This window comes from Lepus europaeus, chromosome 9 (genome assembly GCF_033115175.1).
Source record: "Lepus europaeus isolate LE1 chromosome 9, mLepTim1.pri, whole genome shotgun sequence".
NCBI classification, from domain to species: Eukaryota; Metazoa; Chordata; class Mammalia; order Lagomorpha; family Leporidae; genus Lepus; species Lepus europaeus.
In genome coordinates, this window is record NC_084835.1 from 56,904,947 (window position 1) to 56,929,622 (window position 24,676).

The 24,676-nt window shown below is 49.9% G+C and overlaps 1 protein-coding gene across 2 annotated transcripts in view; it reads right to left on the reverse strand.

Annotated features, from left to right (window-relative positions):
* GNAL (G protein subunit alpha L) overlaps positions 1-24,676 on the reverse strand; it is a 177,845-nt gene that overhangs the window by 121,766 nt on the left and 31,403 nt on the right. The window contains exons 1-4 of one of the 2 annotated variants that reach the window (XM_062201344.1): positions 6,337-6,478; positions 5,973-6,045; positions 4,899-4,953; positions 4,631-4,750 (exon numbers count right to left, since the gene is read on the reverse strand). In XM_062201344.1, the coding sequence (XP_062057328.1) occupies positions 4,631-4,750; positions 4,899-4,953; positions 5,973-6,045; positions 6,337-6,478 (390 nt within the window). Of the gene's footprint in view, positions 1-4,630; positions 4,751-4,898; positions 4,954-5,972; positions 6,046-6,336; positions 6,479-24,676 lie in introns of those variants that run through there. The other variant, XM_062201343.1, reaches the window with a different exon arrangement.

Here is a 24,676-nt window from a genome sequence, read left to right on the forward strand (position 1 = left end):
CTGAAGCCCCATCCTCAAAACACCCTGCCTGGTGATCTTCAAGCTGCCAAGGCCAAATTATTTCAGTGCCTGTGCCCTTCTTGACTTGCTTGCCTGCATTTGACATCTACTTATTTATATCAGAGGAGAGAGAGAGAGAGAGAGAGAGAGAGAGAGAGAGAGACAGAAACACAGAATGTCAGACAAAGATCTCTCATCTGCTGGTTCACATCCCAAATCTGCAACCTGCAGTTAGGCCAGGCTGAAGTCAGGAGCTGGGAACTCAGAGTCTTTCACAAGGGTAACGGAGACCAATATTTGAGCATTTGCCTGCTGCCTGCCAGCAAGAAGCTGGAGTCAGGAGCCACAGCCAAGGTTCGGACCCAGGCACTCCGATGTGGAATGTGGGGATCTTACCCCCTAGGCCAAATGCCTGCCCCTCTTTCCTTCTTTTTTTTTTTTTTTTTTTTTTTTTTTTTTGACAGGCAGAGTGGACAGTGAGAGAGAAAGACACAGAGAAAGGTCTTCCTTTTGCCGTTGGTTCACCCTCCAACGGCCGCCGCAGCTGGCGCGCTGGGGCCGGCACACCGCGCTGATCCTATGGCAGGAGCCAGGTGCTTCTCCTGGTCTCCCATGGGGTGCAGGGCCCAAGCACTTGGGCCATCCTCCACTGCACTCCCAGGCCACAGCAGAGAGCTGGCCTGGAAGGGGGGCAACTGGGACAGAATCCGGTGCCCCAACCGGGACTAGAACCCGATGTGCCGGCGCCGCAAGGCAGAGGATTAGCCTATTGAGCCGCGGCACCGGCTCCCACTTTCCTTCTTAAACAGCTCTTCCCAGGGCCCCCTCAGCACCACTGTCCTACTTTCTCCTGATGGACAGCTCCCTGGCTCCTTGACCCCTGGCCCTCTTCACACAGGTAGCCACCGAGTCTCCCTAAATGATCCTTTGCACCAGACCACCTCTGGGTCAGCCTTCCCACTGCGCTCCAAACCCACGAAGCCAACCGGCCCCTTGATATCCGTGCTCAGAAGTCTAAACAGCTGTGTGCAGGTGGCCAGCAAACAGCAACTCCTCTCACACCTTCCTCCCCTAACCTGCTGCCATCATCATGCAGAGACCCACGCCCAAACACTCAGAGTCACTCCTGGTGACTCCACATCCACCTCCACACAGCAGCCAGCCCGACTGGTTCTATTTCCAAAATAAACCCAGCTCCAGCCACTTCTCTGTGTCCCCACCTTCCCTACCCCGCCTGGTTCAGTCGTCCCCCTCTCTTCCATCTGGGTCACTAGGGTACCCTCCGGAGTGGTTCCACTCTTGCCCACTTCAATCCATTTTTGCCCCAGCCAGAGCGATCTTGGTATGAGACAATCACATCACACACAGCTGCGTGTTGCTTAGCAACGGGACCGGTTCTGAGCAATGCACTGTCGATGGTGTTCCAGAGAGTGGGCTTCCACAGACCTGGACGGCACAAGTGACCACACACTGGGGCTGTGTGGTCCGGACTGCTGCCCTAGACTACCAGCCGTACAGTGTGCCTCTCCGTGAACGCTGTAGGCCACTGTAACGTAATGGCTGGTATTTGTGATTCTACCCACAGAAAAGGCACAGGAAAATGCTAGGCAATAAGAATTCTTCAGTTCTGTTATCAGCGTGGAAGAGCACGTTCAGAGCCGTGGTCCCCTGCTAACCAAAACGGACACGACCACTGTAGAGAATCCTGGTAGGGCTTTGGGTTACCAGCCGGAAGAGATCAGGTCTCTGGCTTGGTCTAACCTCCAACACTGAGTCTTTGCTGGCAGGAGCTAGGTGAATCTACCTTCTTTTTGTTGCAACCTGAGTTTCAACAACTTCAATTGAAATTCAGATGAAAGGCAGTACAATGAGCAAAAGAACAAAAGGGAACCTACCCTCTTGTTGCCCCCAGCCTGACACTCCTGGAGGAAATTCTGAAGACACTTGTAAGAGAAGTTATTCTTGTGATTTTTCCTTCTGAAATTAATTTTTAATAACAGAACACATTGGTTCAAAAGTTATTTTGTACCTCCAGGAAAATAAGTTCAAGATCCTCAACTCACTGGCAGGTGATACTGACAGACTTTTTTCAAAGATTCATTCTGAAAAAAAAAGTACTATTAAAATACTTGAATACAGCTCAACTTTTATGTTTACAAACGCACATATTCCTTCAAACGAGGAAATTTCGTCTGAATATGCCTAAGGTTTTTTTTTTTTTTTTTAGATTTATTTATTTATCTGAAAGTCAGAGTTACATAGAGAGAGAAGGAGAAGCAGAGAGAGAGAGAGAGAGAGAGAGAGGTCTCCCATCCGCTGGTTCACTCCACAAATGGCTGCAATGGCCAGGCCGAAGCCAGGAGCCAAGAGCTTTATCCGGGTCTCCCACATGGGTGGCAGGGGCCCAAGGACTTGGACCATTCTCTACTGCTTTTCCAGGCCATAGCAGAGAGCTGGATCAAACGTGGAGCAGCCGGGTCTTGAACCGGTGCCCATATGGGATGCCGGCACTACAGGTGGTGGCTTTACCTGCTAGGGCAGAGCGCTGGCCCAGCCCAGGGTCTTAAGTAGAGAAAACAGGGATTTGGGGGCTGGTGCTGTGGTGTAGGGGGTTACCACTCTGACCTGAAGCGCCAGCATCCCATATGGGCTGCTCCACTTCCGATCCAGCTCTCTGCTATGGCTTGGGAAAGCAGTAGTAGAAGATGGCCCAAGTCCTTGGGCCCCTGCACCCACATGGGAGACCGGATGGAGGTTCTGGGTCCTGGTTTTGGCCTGGCCCAGCCTCATTTGGGGAGTGACCAGTGCATGGAATATCTCTTTCTGTCTTTCCTTCTTTCTCTATAACCCTGCCTTTCAAATAAATAAATAAACCTTTTTTTTAAAAAAAAAAAAAGCAAGATAAACAGGGCACTGAAAACTGAAAAACATTAAAATAAAGTAGCATTTTAGAATGAATATTGTATATTAATATTAACATTCGTACTTATTTAAGTCTGAACTATATTATAAGTAAAACATACTCTCATTTGACAAGAACAGATATAAGAAATAATAGAATGTTAGGCTTAAAAAAAATACAAGTAACTATCCTCCCTGGGCAAAGCACCATCCCTGGAAGAGGATTATAATTGCATTTGCATCTGCTGGTGCCAACTTCTCCTTTTGTCTACTGATACTAAATGATGGTTTTCTGAAACTCACTTTTAAAGAATCTTATAATCTTAATTTCTCACTACATGCTAAGAATAATTTCCCTAAATATATGGGAGATTTTATGATTACTTTTAGGCAGACATGATAGAACAAACTGGAGGGCTTGAATTTTGTCTCTAAATGTTTAAATCTCGGGCTGGATGGGACACCACTGCTGATATCAGTCAGGACTGTGTAGTGCTGGGTGATTTCTTCAACATGCAAAAGTACCATAGCAAACCAGGAGGACATCGTCCCACTGTGGGACCTGGGGACCCACCCCTCCGCCGCCACAACAGCCCCTTGCCCCTCTCTGAGCCGCCCCATTCAAGACACAGTTCAGTAAAACCAGTGAGCTCGCCGGGCCAGATGCCCGAGCCCCTTCTTCCTTCTTCTTCCTGCACCCCCTAAGTCCTTTTCGGACATTCTAGAGATGACACTGGTTATGCTGGAGTACTTCTCAGAAGCAAAAATCACACCAGAGCACGCAAAGAAAAGCCTTTCTTTAAAAAAAAAGGTAGTTCTTTTCTATCGTCCCACAGAGCCCACAGGATGACGCAGTACTCTGCCAAGAAGGAGCAGGTGCGAGCAGGTGACATGGGCCCTCAGGCAGGGCAGCGCAAGGCCGCTCTGTCTTACACACAGGTTTCTGCAAGAACGTCCCTTCTAAGACAGGGTTCTGAGCAGGAACCGCCATGCCAAGCGCTACAAACTCTGAAGTACTGTCACTGACAGCCCATTCCCTGCAAGACCACAGGCGCAGACACACACACACGGTTAACAATGCAACTGTGACAACCTCCTGAGGAGCCTGACAGATCCTTTCCTTTGAAACACGCTTTATCAAATGCTCCAATAGTAATATTTTAAGAAGTGTATGTCCATCAAAGGAGAGAAAGCGAATACCAGCATCAGCTTTCGCATAAGCAACACTGCCATCCACCCGCACAGAAAGCAGGCCTTGGGCATGCAGCTGCGAACCCAAGTGCACCTTCACGTGACACATGACATTCAGGGGAGGCCAGTGCTCTAGAGCAACATCTTCTGCTGACTTGACGTGACACATGCGCATCTGAACAGGAAACCGAATTCTGTTCTGTTACTCCTTGAGAGGCAATTACACCCCGTCAATGTTCTTCTCGTGGAATTCCTACTGCTGTTATCTGGGAAGCTGCCTGTGACTTTAACAATACATACAGGAAAAAGCATTCTCAACATTTCTTAAAGGTATGTTGTCTTCCTATCAGCCTCACCCACACATTCATACAAGCGTTTCTTACAGTGCCGCGGTCTCCAATATTTCAAACCAACACAAGTATTTTAGAATAGAGGAAATAAAGTTCATAATGGATTAACACCTGATTCTCAATGAGCAAGTCGTTAAAAATAGTTCCACCTGTCACTGTTTGAAGTATTTCGGAAAGGAGTGACTTACCTGCGAATACTCAAAATCCGTGATCGGCGCGATGCTCTTGATGTAATCTGATCGAAACTGGTTCTCCGGGTTGGCCAGTGGAACCGGGGGTATAATGGTACTCATCGCCGAAACTATTGTCTGAAACAGAGAGAAGAAAAGAAAGATGGATAAACATAATGCTTGGGCTCTATGGGTGCTAATCGAAGATGTATCCACTTCTACCCCACAGGTCTAGAATGCAGAGTGCTTCAACTTTCTAGTAAACAACCGTTACAAAGGTGCTCACCACAATAGCGTCTTTAACATTTTTCCGGATGTCCAGGATTTTCTGTTTCTTTTCCCTGTGTTGAAAGAGAATTGGTATTACTATAAATTTCCCCTTAGCACTGATGTGAATCAACTGAGTGGGATTTTAAGTTTCCCGCTACGGAGTGGGGCTAGACTGGTTCACAGGTGGTTCCCACCACCCCAAGACAACATCTGTGCAGTTTTTATCTGGGAAAGGAAAAAATACTGCCCCTTTCGAAACTGAACTCAAAACAAACTTCACTGTCTGCTTTCCTGCTTTCCGACAGTCATTTTACAATAGATAGCTTTAAACAAGCATGCAAGTTACTTCAAAAGGTGGCAAAATCCCTAAGGATAGTGCATGTAAGTTCAACTTCAGTTATATTTGTAAATACATTTTACTTAAATTTCTCCTGAATGTTGTTACATAAACAATGAAGTAGATTCAAGCAAATGATATGATGGAGAAAAGTGTACATTGAGGTGCAGTTGCTCTCCATATTCAGTCAGAATCTGCGGATCAAGAACATTTGGGGGAAAAAACTGGGTCTGTACTGAACCTGTCCCACCTTTCCCCCTTGTCACCATTCCAGCATCAGTAAGTAGCTATGCATAAGGCGTTGTCACCGTGTTAATACTGTAAGTCATCCAGAGGTGACTTCAAGTGGGCAGGAGGATGTGCGTGGGTTCTGTTCAAACAGTGCAGTGCTTTACGTAAGAAACTTCAGCATCCGCGGATCTGGGTTTCTAAGGGGTCCTGGAACCCATCGCCCATGGACACTGGGGAAAAACTGCATTGATGGTGGGCTCAGAGCAGTCCCAGTATTACAAACCAATAGCATAAGAATGTCGAATAAATTGTATTTTGTTCGTCAAGATACTTCTTTTTAAAACTAGATACTGTCAGAAGAAGAATTTGCCTGGGTACGTTCAATTCAACAGCACATTTGTATTCCCCCTCACCCCCGCCCCCATCAAATGAACCCTTCAGGACAGCACTTCTGAGGGCAGCGAGGGAAGGGACAAAGTTTGCAGGCACTTGGGCAGCAAACCCGGAACGGATCATTCTTACTCGGGATTGAATCCATTGACGTGCAGGATCCTCATCTGTTTGACGATAGTGCTTTTCCCGGACTCACCAGCCCCTACAAACAGACAGACAGACAGACTGCTGTGATGTGCGTCCTGACACTGTTGCCCACCCCGCTCACCCTGAAACCTGACCGAGCGAGTTTTCCCCTAAACAGGGGGCTATCGCGTCCTCGCCGCTCCTGGCTGCAAGAGCTCGGCCCCGCGCCGTCGGGGCTCGGCCGGCCCTGCCCGCTGTGCCCGGGCTCGCCGCGTTCCCAGCCGAGAGAGCTCTGCGGGGGCCGCGGGCCGTGCGCCCTGCCCGGGGCCGTGCGCTCCGCCGGGCCGCAGCCGCCGCGCGCCCTTACCCAGCAGCAGCAGCCGGTGAGTCGCTTTGTAAGCCAGGCGCTCTTTCTGCAACTGCTTCTCGATCTTTTTGTTGGCCTCGCGTCGTTCTTTTTCATCGACGCCCTGGTCTTCTGTCGTCTTGCTGTTGCCCAAACACCCCATGCCTGCCCGCTGAGACGGACGTCCGCACGGTTAGGAATGCGTACAGAAAGCACCAGAGAGGCGCAGCGATTTGTGGCTCTGGCGACAGCTTCGTTCCTCCTCGCTGCTGAAAGAAACGGCCTCGTCTCTCGGTGTTTTCCGATGGGAACAGACGTTTCTTCTCCCACCCACGGCCCGCTGCAAACTCCCAAGTGAAAAAGGATGCAAGCAAGACGCGCCGATGGAAAAAATGCTTTTTAAAAGACTATTTAAAAATCTGCCGGATAAACGCCGTACAATGAGCGGAGACGGAGAGGCGCGGGCGCCCGGCTCCGTTGGAAACAGACGCGCGGAGCGGCGCCCAGGGCTCGCCTCGCGTCCCCGCGCCTCGCTCAGTCCCGCCCCGTGGGGGGACCCCGAGGGGACGGCGCGCACGCTCGGAGGCTGGGTCCCCGCCGGGCAGATGGCCTAGCACGGCGCGGAAGGACGGAGCGCGCCACCGGGTCCCACCGGGGTGACTACGGGCACCTGCCGGGCCGGCTCACGTCCCGCTCGGCCTCCGCCGTCGGACCCGCGCTCCCTCAGGGGTCCGGGCTTCCGCGGCGGGAGAAGGGGCACGGGAAGGGGCAGGGGCTCCGAGGCGGCCGCACCGCTGGTGTCGGGACTCTCCGACTCCCCAGCAGAGCCCGGCGGGCAGGAGGAAGGACAAGGAGGGCGCTTACACGCTGCGCGCGTGGGGTCCCGGGCCCGCCGCCCGCTCCTGCCGCCGCGGCCGCGTGGCTCCCTCGCACCCCGCGCCAGGGAGAGTGCTGTGGGCGCGCGCTCGCCGCCTTCGCCCGGGATCATGCATATTCTAGCAGGGAGGAGGCTCCCAGAGGCGCCCCAGTCGCACCGCCTTTGTTCCCTTGACGCTCGGCTCGAGACGCAGCAGCGCACCCACGCCGCCGCCCTCGCCGCCTGTCTTTACCTCCAGCCCCCTGTTCCTCCTGTGCAGCTCTTCCTGACACCTCTTCTAGAAGACACTGTGGCCTCCAGCTTGGCCTTGCGGCAGAGGAGCGAGCGAGGGCGGGAGACTGGCACCTGTTGGCCTTCGCTGTGACGGAGGCCGAGCCCCCTCCCTTCCTGGTAGGCAGGACGGCCCCTGGGCCCGCGTCGGGGCGGCGGTGGAGACCACGCACTCAGCTGCTGCAAGGCCAGCTGGGCGGGCTCTGTGCTCTACCCCCCGACCTTGCACCCAGGCCTGGCTTTCTCATGCCTTGGTTCAGCTGTGTTTTCGAGGCCCCCACTTTTCTCCAAACTCTCATGTTCAGCCTGACTTGGCCTTCTCGCCCCACAGCGGCGCTGCCCCATCGCCGGTCACAGATGCTGGCCCTGTCTCCCCCGGACCCCTCCTCCCCGCCCCCGCCGTTGTCTCCCCTCACCGCCTCCTCCTTCAGCCTCTGCTCTTTCTATGGGCTTCTGTCTCTCACTAGTATAAACACATTCAACTCGGTCCCATTTTAAACCAACAAAGCCTTCCCCCTCAGGCTGTGTCCGCTTCCTCCAAGGTTGCTCTCCTGCCCACTGCGGCGCAAAGTTAAACAGGGCATCTGACGCTGCCTGGCCAGCACATCCTATCCCCTGTTCCTACCCCAGCCCCTGCAGCCTGCCTATGGCTCATGCCTCACACAAAACATTCTCTCATCAGCATCCTCCACGCCTTCCTAGGGCCTAAAAGGTCTCAAGGAATCTTGGTGTCCACAGCACTTGACTTCTCCCTGGAGGTTCAACTCCTCTTTGAGACAGGGTGTCTTTGGCTACCTCCACACTGCCCTTGGGGGCTCCTGGCTCACCTCTGGCTGGGGTAGCTCAGTGGTCACCCAGCACAGCCTCTCTCCCCTGGCACATGTTCTGGGTGGGCCGACTGAACCCTCCACACCCTGACCACACAGGTCTAAACCATGGCCACAACAAGTCACCAGCCCAACACCCCCATGGGGCCTCAACTTGGCAAGCATGGGTCCAGCCCTGTTGGAAGCATTGGGGAGTGAACCAGTGGCTGGAAGCTATCTACCTCTCTGACTCACTCTTTCAAATAAATAAAGTAATTTTTAAAGGTGAATGTTTTCATGGGATTTGTCTTGTCCTCTTCTTTCTGGCAATGTATAATTCATGGCATTTTTTTTATTTTTTTATTTTTGACAGGCAGAGTGGACAGTGAGAGAGAGAGAGACAGACAGAAAGGTCTTCCTTTTGCCGTTGGTTCACCCTCCAATGGCCGCCGCGGTAGGCACGCTGCGGCCGGCGCACCGCGCTGATCCGATGGCAGGAGCCAGGTGCTTCTCCTGGTCTCCCATGGGGTGCAGGGCCCAAGAACTTGGGCCATCCTCCACTGCACTCCCTGGCCACAGCAGAGAGCTGGGCTGGAAGAGGGGCAACCCGGACAGGACCGGTGCCCCGACCGGGACTAGAACCCGGTGTGCCGGTGCCGCAAGGCGGAGGATTAGCCTGTTAATCCACGGCGCCGGCCTATTCATGGCATTTTAAAAAGGGACAGGCATTTGGTTTAGTGGTTAAGATGCCCCCAGTCCACAAAGGAGAGCCTGGGTTCGCTGCCGAACTCTAACCTTCCATTCCAGCTTCCTGCTACTGCAGTTCCTGAGAGGCAGTGGGGACGGCTTAAGTGGTGGCTCCCTGCCACCCACACGGGAGACCCAGGCTGAGTTCCTCCCTCCCAGCTTCGGCCTGGTCCAAGCCTGGACATTGCAACAACCCTGAAAAACAGGCACTATTATCACTATTATTTTAAGAGGTTGAGTTTGAGGGGTGTCTTTACATAAAGCCTTGCAGTCTGGTTGTGACAAATGCACAGTACCTGCAGTGTGCACCTCCACATCGCACTCAACCCTAAAATGTAAAGGTGCTTTCCAGGGCCAGAGTTTGGGCACAGAGAGTTAAGCCAGTGCCTGCAATACCAGCATCCCATCGCAAGTGCTGGTTCTAGTCCCTGCTGCTTTGCTTCGGATCTGGTTTTCTGTTAATGTGCCTGGGAAAGCATCAGATGATGGCCCAAGCACTAGGGCCCCTGCCACACATGTGGGAGACCCGGATGGAATTCCTGGCTCCTAGCTGCGGCCTGGCTCAACCCCAGCTATTGCAGCCATTGAGGGAGTGAAACGGATGATGGAAGATCTCTTTCTCTCCCTGTCTCCCCTACCCTCTGTCATTCTGCCTTTCAAGTTAATCAGTCAATAAATCTTTTTAAAAATGTGCTTTCCTTATATAGTGGGCTTCAAAAAGTTTAGGAAAAAAAGGAATCAAATGACAATTTGAATTTCCCATGAACTTTTTGAGGCCCCATTGTATAATAATGAAAATACTTCTTATGAAAAAAGCAAAGTTAATCTTTTTCTTTTTTATTAAAGTTTCATTTATTTGTTTTTTATTGGAAAAGGAGAGAGAGAGAGAGAAAGAGACCTTCCATCTGCTCCCCAAATGCCTGAAACACCCAGGGCTGGGCCAGGCTGAAGCCAGGAGCCCAGAATTCCATCCAGGTCTCCCACATTGGTGGCAGGAACCGAGTACTTGAGCCAACATTTGGCCTCCCAGGTGTGCATTAGCAGGAAGCTGGGTCAGAAGTGGAACAAAGACTTGAACCCAGGAACACTGATATAGGCATCATGAGCAGTGTCTTAACTGCTGTGCCCCAACGCATTCCAAGCCAGTGTTTATTATCAAGCAGGAACTCCAGACACTAAAAGCATTTTTTTTTTAAACTCACTCATCTGGACTTTACTTAGTCTGGTCTGAGAAAGAAAGTGATTCAGGGGCCAGTGCTGTGACTCAGTATGTTAACCCTCTGCCTACAGTGCCAGCGTCCCGTATGGGCGCCTGTCTAGTCCTGGCTACTCCTCTTCCAATCCAGCTCTCTGCTATGGCTTGGGAAAGCAGTAGAAGATGGCCCAAGTCCTTGGGCCCTGTACCCGCATGGGAGACCTGGAAGAAGCTCCTATCTCCTGGCTTCTGATCAGTGCAGCTCCGGCCAGTGAACTAGCAGATGGAAGACCTCTCTGTCTCTCCCTCCCACTGTCTGTAACTCTATCTCTTAAATAAATAAATAAAAACATAAAAAGAATTGTTTAAAAAAGATTTATTTATTTATTTATTTATTTATTTAGAGAGAGAGAGAGAGAAATAAAGTGATTCTTATTGGGGCCGGTGCTGTGGTGTAGTGGGTAAAGCCGTTGCATGCAGTGCCGGCATCCCATATGGGTTCCGGTTCAAGTCCTGGGTGCTCCACTTCCAATCCAACTCCTTGCTAATATGCCTGGAAAAGCAGCAGAAGGTGGTCCAAAAGCAGCAGAAGATGGTCCAAGTGCTTGGGCCCCTGCACCTACATGGGAGACCTGGAGGAAGCTCCTGGTTCCTGACTCCGGATTGGCCCAGCTCCAGCTGTTGTGGCCATTTGGGGAGTGAACCAGTGGATGGAAGAGCGCTCTCTCTCTTTCTGCCTCTCTCTCTCTCTTCCTCTCTCTCTGCCTCTCTGTAACTCTGCCTTTCAAATAAATAAATCTTTAAAAAGTGAATTTTATTATGTTTCAAGCCACTGGATCAGAATCCAAATTCCTCGTTGGTGCAAGATTGGAAGACAGGCAGTGCAAGCATCTGTTGCCAAGCAACTGCAGAACAGCATCAGCATCTGTTGCCAGGCAACGCACAGCCACCTGTAGGGATGAAAAGTGGCCCTGGGAGCCACACAGCGGAGGGCAGAGGCTGGAAGAGCAGGTGAGGGAAGGCTTTGGTCACCTCTAGAAGAGTCTGAAAGGCACAATGTTTGGAGCAAAAGTCCAACAGTGAAACAAAGAGGAATTCTCCTCACTTCTATTGATGTTCATTACGTATGGCTGGGGGATGTCTCAGAACTCTTAGGACATTGAGAAGTTTAGTTATTAAAACTTCTTTTGTAATAGTTATTTGATTTTTGAATAGTGATTTTAAAAATTTGTCTTTTTTTTTTCTTCAGTTGCTTTGATTGAAGATGGCGAATGTTGAAAAAAAAAAGTCACTTGCTCTCTGGTTAGCCGAAACTCCAGTCCTCCAGAGCAATACGAAGAAAATTTACCTTCCATTATGTGGAAACTTTCTATGGAAATTCACTTAACTGGATGAAAAATTCAAGGCAATTGTTTCAGTTTATGACAGGCCTGGATCCCGATGATGTCCAAGAAATTTGAAAAATGCCCAGAAGGGCCGGCGCTGTGGCATAGCTGGTAAAGCTGCCACCTGCAGCGCCGGCATCCCATATGGGTGCCGGTTCAAGTCCCAGCTGCTCCATTTCTGATCCAGCTCTCTGTTATGGCCTGGGAAAGCAGTGGAAGATGGCCCCCTGCACCCACGTGGGGGACCTGGAAGAAGATCCTAGGTCCTGGCTTTGGATCGGCTCAGCCCTGGCCATTGTGGCCATCTGGGGAGTGAACCAGTGGGCAAAAGACCTCACTCTCTCTCTCTGTCTCTGCCTCTCTATAACTTTGCCTTTCAAGTAAATTAAAATAAATCTTAAAAAAAAATGCCTAGAGTGATGTGTTGCACGTTAGTGGATACACTGAATTTCAATATCAAAAATCAAAATGTAAAGTGTTAACCTATTCTGCATTTCTGCAGTGTTTCCAGTTTAGAGGTTATTCAACATTGAAACTGTACTAAGACTTTTGTAACAGGAACACCCACAGTTTCAAAACAAGAGGAGCCAAGTAGTTTACGAAAGGTGAACAGTCACTGATTCAGTGCGTTGACAACGCTGCCAGAAGCTGCCAGGCCCAGCCAGAAGGCCGTCAGCAAGCCTGGGGCGCTGCTGGCCGCTGAGTGAAGCAGGCCCCCGCCTCAGCCAGGGCTCTGTCCTCATTCCGCTTTGTGGCATTTCTGAAACTTACTCCTGTTCTTTTTCCCTTCCTGGTGGGTTGGTGGAACACAACCTGCTCAGATCATCTTTTATTTTTAGCAGCAGAGATTACGCCATGATCTCATTACGTGACACCTGAAAAATACCATGCAACAATCTTCACGCTTTTATGGGAAAGTGGAAAAACCATTTTCAAGTTTCCTGTTCTGTACCTGACGCCCTGAGATCAACGGTTTTCAAATGTATTGACATCATTTATCTTTTTTCCCCCTTACCCCTATAGCTAAGTGGTCCAGATCGCTAAGTGATATCAAAGAGCTGTCAGAAGTGACATCCATAAGGGATAGTCAGGTAGGCTTGTTTGACTGGCAGCCTTAAACTCCAACAACAAAAGCAAACACAAAAAGCCCACATGCAAATCATTAAGAAAAGTGTGTTTGATGTCTCTGACCCCATGTTCCAAAGCCCAGGACTCCAATTAGAATATTCAGTTCGGTGTCACAGATAGGATTTAAGACAGTGGGTAGTAGGAAGCCAGCAGCTCCATAAACAAAATATCCCATAACACATAACAGGGGAGCCTGCCAAGAGGGAATGGAACCACCAGTGTTTGACAGTTCAGAAATGCCATGGAAGCCACCAAGTTGGACTGGCAATGAGGCAGAGACAGCTGGCCGGGGCAGGTCTGGCAGCTGTGGGTGTATTTGAAGAGAAACTGTACACATCAAAGTTGCATTTAAAACACATTTTTCAAACCAGAAATCAAATAAGGGCTCAATGGCGTGGGAGAAGGCAAGGCTGGAAGAGAGAAAATCTGCCTCCCTGTTGACTTCATTCCATATTTGTAAGAGATTAATTTTTAAAAAAAACATATTTGAATGGCAGAGAGATGGAGAGAGAGAGAGAGAGAGAGAGAGAGAGAGAGAGAGAGAAAGAGAAACTTCCACCTGCTGGTTCACTTCCCAAATTGTTGCGACAGCCAGGATCTAGAAACTCCATCAGGTCTCCTATGTAGGTGGCAGGGGTCCAAGCACGTGGGCCATCTTCCACTGCTTTCTCAGTGCATTAGTAGGGAGCTGGACCTGACGCAGAGCAGCCAGGACTCAAACCCATGCTCCAATGTGGGAAGCCAGTGTCACAGGTGATAGCTTAAGCTACTGCGCCACAAAGCTGGTCCGATACGTCACTCTTTAACCTCAAATAGCCTAGCAAAATTTTGGACTACAGCAGATAAACAGTTGTTTAATTGATGGGCTTTTCATTCTGATGTGAAGTTTCACTAATGGTCTAACCAGACTTAAAGACAGCTCTAGCTTTTCCAATACACAAACATCAGATAAAGTAAAATGTACAAATTCTGCAAACAAACCTTACAAACATGGTCCAAGCTTATATCTTAAGGAATATTTTATGACTAAAAAAAAAGTTCTAGCACTTAGAAATGGTTCTAGATACCATGAGTTTTTTTTTTTTTTTTTTTTTTTTTTTTTGACAGGCAGAGTGGACAGTGAGAGAGACAGAGAGAAAGGTCTTCCTTTGCCGTTGGTTCACCCTCCAATGGCCGCCGCAGCCAGCGCACCATGCTGATCCGAAGGCAGAAGCCAGGTGCTTCTCCTGGTGTCCCATGGGGTGCAGGGCCCAAGCACTTGGGCCATCCTCCACTGCACTCCCGGGCCACAGCAGAGAGCTGGCCTGGAAGAGGGGCAACTGAGACAGAATCCGGCGCCCCGACCGGGACTAGAACCTGGTGTGCCGGTGCCGCAGTGGGAGGATTAGCCTATTGAGCCGCGGGGCTGGCCACCATGAGTTTTTGAGTCCTCAAATAATTATATTCACTGACATGTTTAAATTTCATTTATTTATTTGAGAGGCAGAGAGGAGAGACAGACAGAGAATTCCCGCATCCACTGGCTCACTCTCAACGCTCACAGTGGCTAAAGCCAGGAGCCTGGTATCCATTCCAGATCGCTTAGATGGGTAGCAGGAATCCAATTCCTCGAGCCATGACTGCAGCCTTCCAGGATCTGCGTTAGTAGAAATCTGGAATCAAGAGGTGGAGCCAGGAATCAAACCCAGGTACTCTGATGTGGGATGCGGCCTCCCAACTTGTGTCTTAACCACTAGTCTAAATGGCCACCCTATCACTAACATGTGTTTTAATAAAGTGAATTCAACCCCACAAAGTCCCTTGATTTGGAGCAAAAAGAGACAGAAACAATGTATTCTGCATTTCAAGCGCTTAACTATGTTCTCCTGGTGTAGGTGAGATAGCAGAGCTGTGAGAGGTATGGTAGCCTGAGTTCCCAGCGTTAACAGGTGGGAGTTCAGGACTCTGCCTGCCTTACAGCTGTTCTCATGTTTCATCAAATCACAGGACAATATGCTGTAGAGAAAGCTGGCTGGTAGAATCTGATTTCCTGTCTGTACAGCATAGACTCGTGAAAAGAGACACACGCTTATTCCTCCCCATAGGCTGTATTCTACAGACACGAAACACCAAAGAGTAAGGAAGCTGTGAGAGCCATTTCTTTTGTTCTTGAGCTGTTGGAAAAAACAAGACTAGTCCAGGTAGAGCATCCTTAACTTGAAAACCCAAGATCTGAAGTGCTACAAAGCCCAACACTTTTTGAGCACCAACATGACGTCACAAGTGGAAAATTCCAAACCCGACCTCATGTGATGGCTGTCATTCAAAATGCAGCTACATTAAAAATGTTGTATAAGATTTCCTTCGGGCTATGTGTACAGGTATATAGGAAACATAAATGAGCTTCATATTTAGGCTTGGGTCCCATCCCTGATATATCTCATGATGTAATGCAAATATTTCAAAATCTTTGGAATCAGAAACACCTCTGGTCCCAAGCATTTTAGACAGGGGACACTCAGTTTGTACACCCAAATCATTTGGAGGTCCATGTGTGACGACATGTAGGCACTGAGGGCTGAATGGGGGGAAGGGACTTGAGAGGGTGTGTAGGATCCAGGGAAAAGCTTCATCAGGGAGGAGGAACTGAGAATGTTGGGGTTGGAACACATAGAGAGAGATAGATTGAACATCAGGCACAGGAAACTGTAAGAGTAGAAGGAGGGGCCAGCGCTGTGGTGTAGTGGGTAAAGCTTCTGCCTGCAGTGCAGGCATCCCATATGGGAACCAGTTGGAGTCCCGGCTACTCCACTTCCGACCAGTTCTCTGCCATGGCCTGGGAAAGCAGTAGAAGATGGTCCAAGTCCTTGGGCTCCTGCACTTGCGTGGGAGACCTGGAAGAGGCTCCTGGCTCCTGGCTTTGGACGGCACAGCTCTGGCTGTTGCGGCCAATTGGGGAGTGAACCAGCGGATGGAAGACCTCTCTCTCTCTCTCTCTCTCTCTCTCTCTCTCCTTCTCTCTCTCTGTATAACTCTGATTTTCAAATAAATAAATAAATCTTTAAAAAAAAGAAATGCAAATGCTCAACATGACCAGTGTCCTTAAGGTGTACACCCTCTCATGAAGGGTGCAGCCTAGTGGCTGCTGGGCAAGAATGCCAAGTTTCCAATCTCTCTTCCTTCAAATTATTGTAGTTTCCTTCTCTGTAAATGAGTGAGGACAGTGGTGTACATCTCACAGAGTTGTGGTCAGAATTTATAAATGAACTCATCATTTCATCTTCTTCTGCCAGGGCCTGGCAACCAGAACACTTCCCATGCCTGTCATTATTACTATTATTATTACTATCATTCGGTATTAATTTAACAAACACTCATACTATATCCATTTAATCCTCCAAGAGAGGCAGCACATTGATGACCTTGAGGAGCTCCTGGTATGTTCTACTAGGTGGACATGGGAACAGTGAACTGTGGTGTAGTCATTGGAAATCTTCCGAGTCCCTGCCCACACAGCTGGGCCCAGAAGAAGCTGCTGGCAACACAGAAGGCAATGAGACAAGTTGGCAAACTGTACCAAAAATGCACTTGTGGTGGACAAGTGGATGAACAAGAGATGGTTTGTACATACAAGGGGATGTTAATCAACTCAAAAGGATAGAAATTCTGATACTTGTCACAGCACAGATGGCCCTTAACGACAGTGTGCTTAGTGAAACAAGCCGGTCACAAGAAGACAGATACTGTTGTATGATTCCACTTAGATGAGAAACATAGAGGAGTCGAATTCAGCGACAGAAAGTGGAATTGTGGTAGCCAGGGGCTGGGAAGAGAGGAGGAAATGAACAGTTACTCTTTAATTGGTGAAGAAGAGTTCCAGTCTGGGAGGACAAACAAGTTCTGCAGATGGTTGGTGGTGACGGCTGCACGATGGCAATGTACTTAATGCCACGTAATTCTGTACTTAAAAACGGTGAAAATGGTAACATGTCATGTATACTTTGACAAAATTAAAAAACTGCACATGTATTATCTTCAGAAGGACAGTGGTGGTAGAGAAAAATCTTTTTGGGGAGTGACAACACACGTTTGTGGTTTGTTCTGACTTTATTGTAGCAGAGTGACAGAATTCCTTGCTCTTTGACACATTTCATGCAATTATAGCTTATTACCCACAGGTGGCAGTGTAGAGCCCGATGGACAGAGGAAGGCTCTAAGGTGTTTTTTATTAAGGCAGTACATTTTTTTTTTTTCATCTACCCCTCCCTCCTTCCATCCTAAAAAGTTTTTGATTGCTTACCATATTTCAGGCATTTTGAAACTACCAGGATGAATAAGGCGCTGTCCCTGCCCTTATGTAGTTTAATTGACTCACAGAGAGGCAGGGACCTGTGGTCAAGTTCCTGGATGTTTGTAGAGGGCCCACAGGGAGCACACGGGAGTGCATGATCAACTCTAAAATGAAAAAATGCTGAAAGGTGCTGGTTCTCCACGTCTCAGTGGATCAGAAAAGATGCACATTGTGGAAGTTGCACAGGGCCTGAGTAGTGCAGCCGCTCTCCAATGTCCTAGGCTGTGCCCTTCCGGAAGGAGCTAGAAGGCCCTTTTACAGATTGAAAAAAAAAAAAAAAAAAGCACACCTCTACCTCTTCCACTAATTCCAGGAAGAAAAATCAAACAAACCTACCTCCCCTCCCACTCAGTTAAGCAGATTTATCTGCATATAATGACTGATGAATTAATTACCTCTTTGCGCAGTTGCCTTAGCAACTGGTTTCTTTTTGAATTTGGCTTAGCTACAGAATTTAAAGCAACAGTATTCTTCATAATCGGATATTAGATTGTATTAGGGCACTTCAGAGAGTTCATGAAAATGCAGATTATGAAACAACCATGTGTGGATTTCAAAATGTCTTGTATCCAAGTAAACCACCTCTTTTTAAATTCTGTCTCCCCATGAACTTTTTGAAATGGCCCTTGTATATGAAACACATCAGAACATAAACTTGTTTTGTCCTGGGGAAGGGGCACTATGCACCTCTCTCAGAAAACCTACAGAGCTACTGATGAGGAGAAGGGAGGCAGAGCTGAAATCTGTCTATCGTCCATGGTTTGTTTATGTCCGTCATTATGTAGGGACCATTTGACGGATTTAAACAAAGGATCAATGAAAGACTGGCATTTCAAAGGGGCTCCCTCACTGCAGACGAATTCCAAAGCTGGATGCTTCCTGCCACTGAGCGATGACGAAATGCGTCACTGTTGTCACTGAGAGGCAGGATTCTTAGAGAGGAAGTCAGACGTGCAATGAGGGGAGGTGGGAAGTATGACAAGAGCCTTTGGGGCAGACTGGGTTTCTGAGAGTGGGTATAAACCCATGACTTCCAGAACGCTCATGGGCATCTTCAGGCGTGTGTCCACATAGATCACCTGTGAGACCGACAGTGTAGGGTTTAGGCAAAAGGCAGGGCACAGGAACAAGGGAAGACTTCACTCACTTAAATTTGTTCTCCTGAGGATGTTCCAGGAAAGCTTGTCTGGCCTGCAGCAGATTCTGTTTTTAAAAAAGTTTATTTATTTATTTGAAAGTCAGAGTTACAGAGAGTCAGGGAGAAACAAAGAGAACCTCCATCCACTGGTTCACTCCCCAGATGGCTACAGTGGCCAAGGCTGGGGCAGGCTGCAGCCAGGAGACAAACTTCCTCTAGGTTTCCCAAGTGGGTGCAGGGGCCCAATTGCTTGGGCCATCATCAGGGAGTTGGACTGGAAGTGGAGCGGCTGGGACTTGAACCAGCTGGGATGCCAGTGTCGCAGGCAGTGGCTTTACCCGCTTATGCCACAACGCCGGCCCCTGGGTCAGATTCTTGAACACCAAGTGTATGAAGATGTATAGTGTGAGAGGGAATGGTTCCCTGCTCCCTCATTTCTACACCCGGGACACTCTCCTAACCCTTGCGATAAAAGCCCCAGCACACTGCTTCTCAGGGAGACAGTTTCTCCATGGAACTCCACCTTCCACCGTCTTCTTTACCTGTCACAGGTAAACACAGCTTTCTTCCGAGCAGCTCCGACTGGAGGTTGACTATTTGGCAAAACCCAGATGAATGGACCCCCTGTGTCTGCTAACACTAGCATGTGTGTCTGTAAGGGCTGTGAATGTATAACACACACACACACACACACAAAAGCAGTCTTCAAAAAGTTCACGGAAAATACATGCTATGAAAAAATGTGAACGGACTTTAATTTTTTTTGTGTGCCAAAATAATCTTATCTTTTAAAAGATTTATTTATTTATTTGAAGGTCAGAGTTACAGAGAGAGAGAGAGAGAGAAAAAGAGAGAGAGAGAGAGAGAGAGAGAGAGAGACAGAGACATTCCATCTGCTGGTTCTCTCCCCAAATGGCTGAGCCAGGCTGAAGCCAGGAGCCAGGAGTGTCTTCCAGGTCTCCTACGTGGGTGCAGGGGCCCAGGCATCTGGGCCATCTTCTGGGAGCTGGATTGAAGTTGAGCAGCAGGGACTTGAATGGTGTCCATATGGGATGCAGGTGTCACAGGAGGTGACTATGGCACAATGCTGGCCCTGACACTAGATGCTACGCCAGCAACCCACATGAGTGTCAGCTTGAGTCTTGGCTGCTCCACTTCTGATCCAGGTCCCCGCTAATGTGCCTGGGAAATCAGTGGAAGATGGCCCAAGTGTTTGGGTTCCTGCACCCACGTGGGAGACCAGGAAGAAGCCTCTGGCTCCTGGCTTCAGCCAGGCCCAGCCCCGGTTGTTGCAGACATTGAGAGAATGAACAAGTGGATAAAAGATCTCTCTGTGTGTCTCTCCTCCTCTCTGTAACTCTGCCTTTCAAATAAATAAAAAAATCAATCTTTAAAAAATGTCAGAGTCATAGACGAGCTGAAGACAGGTGACAACCAAAGGAAACATCCGGCCAGCCTGATCCTGTCCTGCAGAGGACAGTGGGTAAACACAGAATATGCAGTGGAATTTGGAGGGAAGATGAGATACACTTACTGCATCAACATTCAACCTGGGGCAGCCAAGCGCTGTACTGTGGCGATGGGAGCACACACTGACACACGTCCGCACCTATCCCTGTACCTACCCTGGTCTCCCCCCTACCTCTTCCTGCCTGCCTTTGCCTCTGACCCTCCACACCAAGGCATCTACATTCAGAACGGACGCAGGGCGTCATGGGGGAAATGCTAACCAGGGGTGACTGGCGCGATGGGCGTTATTTGCGAATTTTTGTACTCTTCGTACTCTTACAACTCCCCCAGACCCCACCCCAGTTTCAAATTATTTCCAAGTAAAAGTCAAACAGTTGAAAACCAGCCTGCAGGAGGTTCTCTGTTCTAGGGAAGGTTTTGGAGTCACGGGACACCAAACGTCCCCAAGGCCCCGCCTGGGCCCTGCCTGCTGCGCGGTTCCAGGTCTCTGCCCGGCGATGCGGACCTCGACCCGCACCGCACGGGTTTACCAATCCGGCCTGGAAGGCGCGCTTCCTCCTCTCTGCCCTAGAGGATCCCTGGCCGGGTTCGAGGAAAGCCCAGGGTGTGGAGAGGACCAGCTTGTCCATGGCGGGAGACCAGACCCTCTAAGATGCCATCCTCGCCCGCCCCCAGGGGCTCTGGCACCCAGCCAGGGCCCCCAAGTGCCCACAGCACACACACCTTGCCAGCCCGCGGGCGGGGCAGCAGGCCACAGACGCCGGGAGCTGAAGATCAGCACTTTGGCTGGAATAGCCTGGGCGAAGAGCTGGGCTTGGGAAGCTGTGGTGGCTCAGCAGGGTCCGCCCAGGAGGCGCACAAAGAACCCCGCTGCCCCCGACCCACCCCTTTTGCCCAGGAACTGGCTCTGCAGGGCCCTGCACCGGTTCCCTGCCCTGGCCTCCCGCTGGTTGCAGAGGGGATTGGAGGGTGGGGGCGGGGGTCAGGGCCCCTCCTGCCAGGCTGTGTCCCGGTCCCCGCCCCTTACCACCCCTTACGGGTTTCCTGACCTTCCCCACACCTTTAGAGGACCCTCCTCACGCTCTCTGGAAAGACCTGCTCTGAGTGGACCGTGGGTTTTCTAGAAGAATCCTCAGGGGCATCGCGCTCCACCCTGGGCCGATGTGTCCCCGGCTAGGGACACTGTTGCGGCTCAGAGTCACCCCGATTTCAGTCCCCATAGCTACTTTGCTCAGACACGCCCGCCCATTCAGTTGAAAACCTGCACAACTGGATTTGGTGGCCCTGGCTGGGTGTCAGGTTCTGAGCAGGCAATGCTGTGAGAAGGGGATTAACCGTGGGCAGGGAGAGGGGGGTGCAGGGGCAGGCGGGCGGTGAGCCCCCAGCCAGGGTGGCAGGAAGAAGGAGGGCACCCGGAGAAACATGGGGACAGCTGGCAGGGTCTCGTGGGAGGCGAACAGTGGCTCGAGGGTCTCTGCATTTGATGGGAAAACTAGACACCCAATTGAAAGCGACTTTCGGTCCTTATTGTAAACACGCATTTTCTTGTCTACAATCACCAAAATGCGCACGGTGACGCAATGACTATTCAGCAATGAACATGCGTCCTGGAAAAATCTATTAACTTTGAAATTATTTCAAGCTTACAGAAAAGTTGTCAGGATAATATGAGAATGTTCCATACACTCTTCACCAGGATCCGTCAGCCTTTGCTGCATTGGCTTTGTCAAAACCCTCTGTTCCGGTAGTCGTCCCGCCCTAGGGACCCAAGCATAGTGCGAATGGGTTCATGAGCATGAAGAGGAGGAGAGTGTGAGGGGTGCCTCGTAGCTGCTGGGGCCCAGGAAGGGAAGGTTTTCACTTTGCTGTCTGTGTTCCCTAAATTTTATCTTTTAAAAAATTTTCTTTTAAAGATTTTATTTATTTGACAGAGCTACAGAGAGGTAGACACACACACACACACACAGAAAAATCTTCCATCTGCTGGTTCACTCCCCAAATGGCTTCAATAGCCGGAGTTGAGCCAATCTGAAGCCAGGAGCCAGGAAATTCTTCTGGGTCTCCCACGTGGGTGCAGGGCCCAAGGACCTGAGCCATGTTCTACTGCTTTCCCAGGCTATAGCAGAGAGCTGGATCAGAAGTGGAGCAGCTGGGACTTGGACTGGCGCCCATATGGGATGCTGGCACTGCAGACTGGGGCTTTAACCCGCTGCCCCACAGCACTGGCCCTGTTCCCTAAACTTTATACAGTGGACCTCCATAACTAGCCTCTCCACTCGACCCACTCACCTACTGATACCTCTTGTTAATGCCCTCTGGTCAGCCTGCGCATGTGCATCGGGCCAGTGGGGTCCCTGAGCCCACCTCGGTTCAGCCCTTCTTCTTCATGTGAGGCACGTTCCTTCCACACGTGTGCACGACTATGCACACCCTACGGGCAGTCATCTCTTCCTGCACCGAGGGCACCCTGGGCTGGGTCCCAGTCGCCTTCCCACTTGCTCCTTTGCAGCCTGGTTTCTCTGCCACAGTCAGTCCCTCCAGAGGGACTCCAAGGGCTGGTCAGGTCACGGGTCCCTGAGCGAAGGAGGGAGGACTCCACCAGCAGCCTCCACTTAGGCTCAGGGGGTGTTCCCTCTGGAACTTGCGGTCCTAGGCTAGCCCCTCAAGCGCCCATGCAAGCCATTGCCAAGGGCTCCTAGGGCTCCAGGCTCAGGCCCTCTGAACCCAGCCGTGACCACTTCCTCTGAACCCACGCTGTGTGGTTTGGTTAAGGAAAGGTTCATGCTCTTCTCTATCATCCCTATTCCACAAAGAAACCGATGAGACTCTGGAACACCAGTTTCACCTGAACCAAGAGCTGTTCCCAAGAGAAGCTGCCCACCCCATCCCTTCCCGCCTCCTCCCAAGATGCAGTGGGAGCAGTTTTGCACAAGGGACTTGGGTCCTGTTCATCCAAGACCTGGGCTTGGGTTTAATTTATTTTTTAAATACAGAAAAGATTCTCCTAGGAGAGAATGAAAATCCCAACAAAGGATCGGGCATCTGCTGCTCGCTTTATTCCAACTCTAGGACTCTGGGGTGGGTGCAGGGGAGCCATGGCGCTAGTGGCCAGCTCTGACACAGGAGCCTGACCAATGCTAGGTCTCCCTGACACATCATGAGCTTGACTTCCATGTCCCATTGCACAGCCAGCAGATGCCACAAAGCCTCCTTTTGAGAAATGTCTACTTAGGTCTCGTGCCCATTTTTAAATGAGCTATTGAGCTGTTTGAGTTCCTTACATATTCTCAGTATTAACCCCCATCAGGTGAATAACTTACAAATATCTTCTCCCACTCTTTGGGCTGTCTCTTCACTCTGTTGATTGTCCCCTTTGCTGAGCATATACTTTTTTTTTTAAAAAAATATTTATTTGAAAGGCAGAGAGACACAGGCTGAGTGAGAGACACAGAGAGATCTTCCACCTGCCGGCTCCCTCCCCAAATGGCCGCAATAGCCAGGAATGGGCCGGGTCAGATCTAGGAGCCCTGATCTCCCACACGGGTGGCAGGGACCTAAGGACTGAGTCATTCTTCACTGCTTTCCCAGGCATGTTAGAAGGAAGCTGGTTGGACACAGCAGCTTGGGCTTGAACCGGTGCTCTGAAGTGGGATGCTGGCATCATAAGTGGGGGCTTCACACACACACACACACACACATATGTATATATGTATATGTGTGTATGTGTGTATATATATATGTATATATATATGCTGCACCATATGCTGGCCCCTGCAGATCTTCAGTTAGATGTAATCCTGTCTCTCTTTGCCCTGGGTTGCCTGTGTGTTTGGGCTTATATCCAAAATAACCCTGGCCCATCCCAATGCACTGAACCATTTGCTATATTTTTAGTATTTTCATGGTTACAGGTCTTACTGCAACTTCTAATTTTATTTTTAATATTTATTTATTTATTTGAAAGACAGTTACAGAGGCAAAGAGAGAGAGAGAGAGAGAGAGAGAGAGATCTTCCATCCACGGGTTCACCCCCAAATGGCTGCAATGGCTGGAGCTGGGATGATCCGAAGCCAGGAGCTTCTTCCAGGTCTCCCACATAGGTGCAGGGGCCCAAGCACATGGCCCATCTTCCACTGCTTTTCCAGGCACCTTAGCAGGGAGCTAGTTCGGAAGTGGAGCAGTTGGGACTTGAACAGGCACCCATATGGCCCCATCACTGCAGGTGGCGGCTTTACCCATCATGCCACAACACCGTCCCCAATATGTACAATTTTAATGTACATGTGAATGTACTATGCTAATATTAATTACATATTAATGTCAAATTAATTTTAAACAAAATTAACTCCCTTTGCCTAGCCAGCCTGGTACTCTGTGCAAGAGCACCACCTCGTGGCTGAATTGAGGAACAACTCTACTGAGCACACACAACTTTATCTCTAAGACCTTCAAGCGTCTGGGGCAGAGCAGGCACTGGCTCTGTTCCTTCTTAGCAGGATGGTGCACACAGTGTTATCTTTTTCTTTCTCTCGCTTATTGAAAATCAGTTCATCAAAACTCAGGAAATTTCTATTTCAAAAAACACACAGCCGGGGCTGGCGCTGTGGCATAGCGGGTAAAGCGCCATCTGCAGTGCTGGCATCCCATATGTGCACCCGTTAGAATCCCAGCTGCTTCACTTCCGATCCAGCTCTCTGCTATGGCCTGGGAAAGTAGTGGAAGATGGCCCAAGTTCTTGGGCCCCTGCACCTGCGTGGGAGACCCGGAGGAAGCTCCTGGCTGCTGGCTTCGGCCGTTGAGGCCATGTGGGGAGTGAGCCAGCGGATGGAAGACCTCTCTCTCTCTCTCTCTCTCTCTCTCTCTCTCTGGCTCTACCTCTCTAACTCTGTCTTTTAAATAAATAAAATAATTCTTTTAAAAATGCCTATTTAGAACCTAGGAATCAGTACTTTTGGTACTGCTAACACACAACAAAATTCAAGGATCATTTATGCTGGGTTCGGCTCCCCATGGAC